General features: G+C 52.8%; 1 protein-coding gene across 4 annotated transcripts in view; it reads right to left on the bottom strand.

Annotated features, from left to right (window-relative positions):
- Window positions 1-220: 220 nt before the first annotated feature.
- Window positions 221-6,000, bottom strand: part of HIVEP3 (HIVEP zinc finger 3) — an 85,839-nt gene continuing 80,059 nt past the window's right edge. For 2 of the 4 annotated variants that reach the window (XM_054170348.1, XM_054170349.1), the window contains 2 exons: window positions 4,575-5,635; window positions 221-1,430 (listed from right to left, as the gene is read on the bottom strand). In XM_054170348.1, the coding sequence (XP_054026323.1) occupies window positions 546-1,430; window positions 4,575-5,635 (1,946 nt within the window). In that variant the 3' untranslated portion in view covers window positions 221-545. The other 2 variants (XM_054170351.1, XM_054170350.1) reach the window with 2 other exon arrangements.

The raw sequence follows: 6,000 nt of genomic DNA, 5'->3' as shown, positions 1-6,000 counted from the left end.
CTCAGGCCCGTAATTTATGCACACACCGAAAAACGGCGACCGAAAAATAAACCCCCAAACAACCAATAACCCAACCGAAAAAAATAAAAACAAACACCCCAAACAACCCCGACAACAACCAAGAAAAATCAACCCAAAATGAATAAAGACCAGGTCTAACAAACCCTTTTCCCCCTCCCTCCCCCTTCCTCCCCACCCCCCCCCAAAAAAAAACCCCAAAGAGAAACACCTCTAAAAAAATATTCACAGCCTCGAACAGTTTGTTGTGGTTTGTGGTTTTGTTTTTTTTTTTCTCTCTTTCTTTCTTTCTTTTGTACATTTCAAGCAACAAAAGGTCTAGAAAAAGGCACAAGTAACTGCATACATGTGGAGATAAATACCAGACTCGGGGACAAAAGAAAAAATAAACCAGGAAATCTTCCGTGGGTTTGGTCATTCACGTCAAGAGTGCTGCTGATAGCCAGGATTATACCAAAGGAAATAGTGTTGAGAGTGTCTCGTGGATTTTACAGAGGAAGCCTAAAGGTGGAACTGACGGTGGAGGCTTAAGCACTTCCCGTGTTTTCGTCCACCTTTTGTTGAGTTTGACCTAAATCTGCCTGCTCTAGGTGTGGACTGCTCCTCCTGGAGGTTCCCCCCGCTTGGCAGCTGGGCTCTCCGGAGAGGTTTCTCCTGCGGACGGAGAAGGGTTGGGCGTGCGGATGGCTGGGTGAGGGCTCTGAGAGGCAGCCGGTGCTGCTGCTTCGGTCCAACGGCTGCGGGGGGAGATCTGAGATGAAAGTGCAGGATGATTCCAAAGAAGTGCTCGAGCTGCCAGATTGCTTCTTGCCCGTTTGGATCGAGGGTTCTTCCCCGCTCGTCGAAGGCTTTGGAGAGTGCTCGTGGGGTGTGCTGGGGCTGGCCGGGGACGCCGAGCAGCCGGCCCGCTCCGCGCCGCTGGGCTCAGCCAACGTTTTTACCCTGTGTTCCTCCTGCTCTGGCGTCTGCTGAAGCTCACTAGTCCTCGTGTTCTCTTCTAGGTAACCACCGCCGGTACGCTCCGGGGACAGGGTGTACTTAGAAACCTTTGCCACCGGGGAGACGGACGCCGAGGACGGCTCCCGCGGCGCTTGCGGTACCTCGTCCCGGCTGGCAGCCCAGCGGAGCTCCGTGACGCCGCTGCCCTCGGAGGCGAAGGATCCTGCTGGCAGGGACACGACCGAGCTGGACACCAAGCTCGGCCTCGCCTGGACCATCTGGATGCCCCCAATGGGAATCATGGGATACGGGGTCCTCGCGAGCTGCTGCGAATGCAACGGGAGATGGCTGAAGACGTTCTCCTCCCCCCGGCTGGGAGCGTGGACGTGGATTTCGTGAGGTGCCTGCAAGGGTCTGGAGCAGACAGGCTGCGTGAGGCCAGGTGAGCACGTTGGGCTCCGTGGTTCTATCTTCTGCACCAGAGAGGGAAAAGAAAGAGCTGGATCAGGGCAACGCACAGGTTACAGCATTAGCATCATTAATGCTCCCTACAGGGATTGGGTCTGGTAGCGTTTTGTTCGAGTTTGAGGGAGGTTGATCAAGTGAAGAGGATTTGGACCCCAAAACCTCTAAGGTAAGGAGCAGCACAACCCAGACTATTGGCCTTCTGGGTGTAAATATGCCCATGGTCTGTTGGGGCACAGATCCAGGGCTTCGGTCCAGGCTTGGATCATTATAAAATCATGGACTGGCTTGAGTGGGGAGGGACCTTTAAAGGCCTCTATTCCAATGCCCCTGCAGTCGGCAGGGACATCTGCAACTAGAGCAGGTTGCTCAGAGCCTCAAACAACCTGAGTTGGAATGATTCCAGGGAGGGGAAATCTGCCACCCATCTGGGCAACCTGGACCAGTATTTCACTACCCTTGTCACACAAGAAAAGGTCTTCCTTCTGTCTAGCCTGAATCTCCCTCTTTTAGTTTAAACCATCACCCCCTGTCCTATTATCAGGGCTGCCTTTGAAGCCCTGGCAGAGGCTGTCAGTGTTTCCTGCCATCTGAGCTGTTTTGGATCCCTTTCAGTTTCTGAGAGCCCCAAATGATGTTGTTTATTTTCACTGTGCTTTCCTACAGCAGGATTACATCCCTACAGCTGCTGAGTGCAAGGAAGCTTTGGATGGAGTGAGAGTTCCTTAACTCTCCTGTGACACAAAGCACACCCAGCAGCGTGGTCCCCACCACCACCCTCATGGTGTGGTCTGTAGAAATCAAGGGTTAAATCCCTACCATGTTACCTTTTCCTCTTTCTCTCCCGGTGCTTCCCATAGTTTCCTAACGTACATCATGGAGAGATATGTGGCTAAACAGAAATGGAGGAATTAGTGATGAGGTTAGAACTAAACCCCTACACAGGGCTCCCAAGAAGAGGAAGCAGCAGAACCTGATACCAGCTTTCTGTGAAGCTAGGGCCAGCTATAAAATCTGAGGATTCACTGGAGGGTGAATTTCTTTGTAGGGCTGTGGAGAATTGCCTGACCCTGCTAGCTGGATCTCTAGGAAGAGGTGACAGAGGAAAGCAGCAAAAGAGAAGAGAAGAGGAGAGAGAGAAAGCAAGAGCCACTGAGGATGGTGTCTACTTGGTCAGCAGTTAGAAGATCAAAACCTCACTAAATCTCACTTAGCCACGTGGAGTCTTGCTGGAATCAGTATAGGGGTGCTGGGAAACCCCTAAACAAACCATCTCAGTGGTGCAACAGCCACCAGAAATCCTCAGCTGCAAGAGCCAGTGGGAAGGGAGATCGTCATGGTGAGGCCTGATGCACACAGCTAAGCTAAGATGGTCTCCAAGTTTCCAAGCAATGCACCAAGCTCTGGTTGGAATCTGCTAAAGCCACCTCTGAGCTTTCTGTTTCTCGTAGCCTTACCAGCAATGTAATTCTTCAGTGAAAGCCCAGCTGCCCATCTGACTGATAAATGAGAAGTGCCCCATTCAGCTCTCCATTGTGGCTTTGGAAGCGCAGGAGAAAAGCAACAGTGGAGACTTTGGGTGCGGAAAAGAAGCAGAAAATGGAGCAAAAAGGGAAGTGTGTGAGAGTGTCAGTTCAAAAGGGGGAATGGGCAGAAAAGCAGAGGAGCAGAATTGTCTCCTACTGTGGAGTAGGGAGCCTGGGGGCCTTGCTCCAAGGTGTGGCAATAGGCAGTGTTCCTGACAGAGATGCTTCAGAGCCGAAGGCTTGGGGGTTTCCGCGGCCCAGAGAGTCACCCCAAGAAGTTAATTGACAGGAGAGGGAAATAGCATGAAGGTAAGCAGAAGTTTGGACCTGAAGCAAAAGGTCTGAGAAGGCAGAACAAAGACTCATAGTGGGGGAGCAGAAGGAAGGTAGCACCAAAAGGTGTCACATCATCATAGACGTGGAAGAAACGCACACTGGGCAGCGCGGCTCTGCTGGAGAAGACCTGGGTCAGCATCTGCCGTGGCAAGTTCTCCAGGGCTTGTACAAAGGCCTCTCTCTCTTCCCAGTGCAGTCCCTAAGGGCTCGGGGTCTCTCCTCACACCAGTCTCACAGCAGAGGAACTCCAGCAACTGAATCTCATGGTCATCAGCACAAAATACAGGAGAGCCAGGCACTTCAGGAGGAATGGGAAACGTTCCACCAAACCCGACGTCTAATTTGCCTGCAGCAGTGGGAGGAACATGCAATTTTCCTTTACCCATAGGATTGGATATGTCCAGCAGAGAGATTAAATAACTTTCTGGACCCAGTGGGAAACACCTCTCTGTGCTGAAGAGAGAAGCGAGATGAAATCAGAGATGTCCAAACAAACATTTCTCAGCAGTCAATTGAACAGAGCTGGCCGCGCCTGGACCTTAGCCAGGAGCCGGCAATGGAGTGCAGCGGCCAAGGCAGATCTGCTTCAGGTCGCTGAGCAGGGAAAGCTGATCACAGCCTCACCCCAGATGGTGAGGTCTCTGAGATGGGAACAAATATCCCAGGAAAACACACAGCTCATTGCTGGGTGGTCACCCCTACTGCTTGTGTCAGCGGGAGACTGCTTGGGGGCAGGAGCAGAAATGATCCCTTGGAGAAGGGACAAACGTCACTTCTCTTCAGCTGAGAAGGGCAGGACCAAAATGGGTGCAAAAGCCATTGCTGCCCACTGGCGCTTTTCTCTGGGGGACCTGTGGTGCTGGTCACAGAGTCACTCAAGTTACCTGTGCCATTGGTCACAGAGTCATTTGGGTTACCTGTGCCACTGGTCAGAGTCACTCAGGTTACCTGTGCCATTGGTCACAGAGTCACTCGGGTTACCTGTGCTACTGGTCACAGAGTCACTCAGGTTACCTGTGCCACTGGTCACAGAGTCACTCAGGCTACCTGTGCCACTGGTCACAGAGTCACTCAGGTTACCTGTGCCATTGGCAACAGAGTCACTCAGGCTACCTGTGCCACTGGCCACAGAGTCACTCAGGCTACCTGTGCCACTGGTCACAGAGTCACTCAGGTTACCTGTGCCACTGGTCACAGAGTCACTGTGCCCCTCTGCATGGGAACCTTCCCTAAGAAGCACATCAGAGAAGGGACTGCAGGGAGGAGGAGGCACAAGTGGCTTGAACTTACCAGCTTGGACTCGTAGAGCTGCACGTTTTTGCCAAAGAACCTGTGAGGTAGAGGCATCGAAGACAATATCCCCTGCTGGGCTTGATATGAGCTTTGAACTTGGTCATCTGCTGCTGATTTGCTAGTCCCAGGCAAGTCCTCTTTCCCAGGGGATGGATATCTGGATGACTCCAGACAGCCTGGAGACAAGACCTTCTTCAGTGACAAGTATCTGACCGATGACATCTCTCTGCTCGGCGACGAGTGCCTCACAGGGGAGACTTCTTCTTCTGGTGGAAGGTATGGCCTTGGGGACAGCTCTCTTCTGGGGGAAAGATGCCTGCTGGGTGACAGCTCAAGTCTGGGTGACACACATCTCAGTGGAGATGCCTCCCTCCTGGGAGAGACACGCTGGCAAGGAGACAACCCTCTCCCTGGAGACAGGCACCTCAGAGAAGACAGCTCTGCAGTTGGTGAAAACCGTTTGGGGGAAGTTTCGTTTTTGGTCAGGAGGTGCTTTCTCCCCAGCATTGCTCTGCTGCTGCCACCACCTCTGCCAGAGTCCTGGCTGGGAGACCACCTTTTCCTTGGGGAGGTGTCTTTGGGGGTTGACAGGTCCATGACTAAGGACATCTGTGGCCTTGTGACAGACTCTCTTTCAGCAGAAGCCAAGTGTTCAGTGGAGGTCAAAGCTGGTCTGTGGAGACTCAAGAAGCTGTGGCACACAGCAATGTCACTGCTGTCTGCTGACCACTTTGTTTCCAGCCCTGAGGCCGAGGCCTGCTGGCCTTCACCTACTTTTTGGCTGCTGGAAATAGTTTCTTGGGCTAAGGGCAACGCTGCTTCAGTGCCTTCCTCTTGAGAAGATGGAGAGCCACCTGAGGAGTGCATGGGGAGGGTGGCCTGTTTGCCTTCAGGCAGCTTTAGAGGTGGCTCATCTTGGCTCTCCTCTTCCTCCTCATCTTCCTCATCTTCATTGTCATCATCCTCATCAGATTCCTCTAGGTCTGAAAACTGGTGTTCCTCAATTGGCTCAGATCCCTCCCGCCCCTCAGAGTCCTGGAATAGGTCTTCACTGGTTCCTGCAGGAGCAAAGACAAACAGGCTGTAAAGCACACACACAGAGACTGGGACAGTGCTGAACCTGCTCCAACCTTCTGTGGGGACAAGAGGAGAGGACCTGGCTGTTTCCTAGGTCTGATCAGCTCATGCTTTGAAGGCTGCAGTCTTGCCTTCTGTGCCAACTCCCCTCCTGATGATCCCAGTGAATCCCAGTGAATCCCAGTGAATCCCACCACCAGGACCTCTCACTCTACCCTAACTTTGCTTCCAACCATTGCTGTGCCAACACACAGAGCCCTCTGTCCCCCTCTTCTGAGACCCCACCTGGAGCACTGTGTCCAGTTCTGGAGCCTCTGCTCCAGGAAGGATCTGGAGGTGCTGGAAG

The sequence above is a fragment of the Dryobates pubescens genome, chromosome 20, assembly GCF_014839835.1.
Source record: "Dryobates pubescens isolate bDryPub1 chromosome 20, bDryPub1.pri, whole genome shotgun sequence".
Classification (NCBI taxonomy): Eukaryota; Metazoa; Chordata; class Aves; order Piciformes; family Picidae; genus Dryobates; species Dryobates pubescens.
This window is presented reverse-complemented; position numbering and strand designations above follow the sequence as displayed.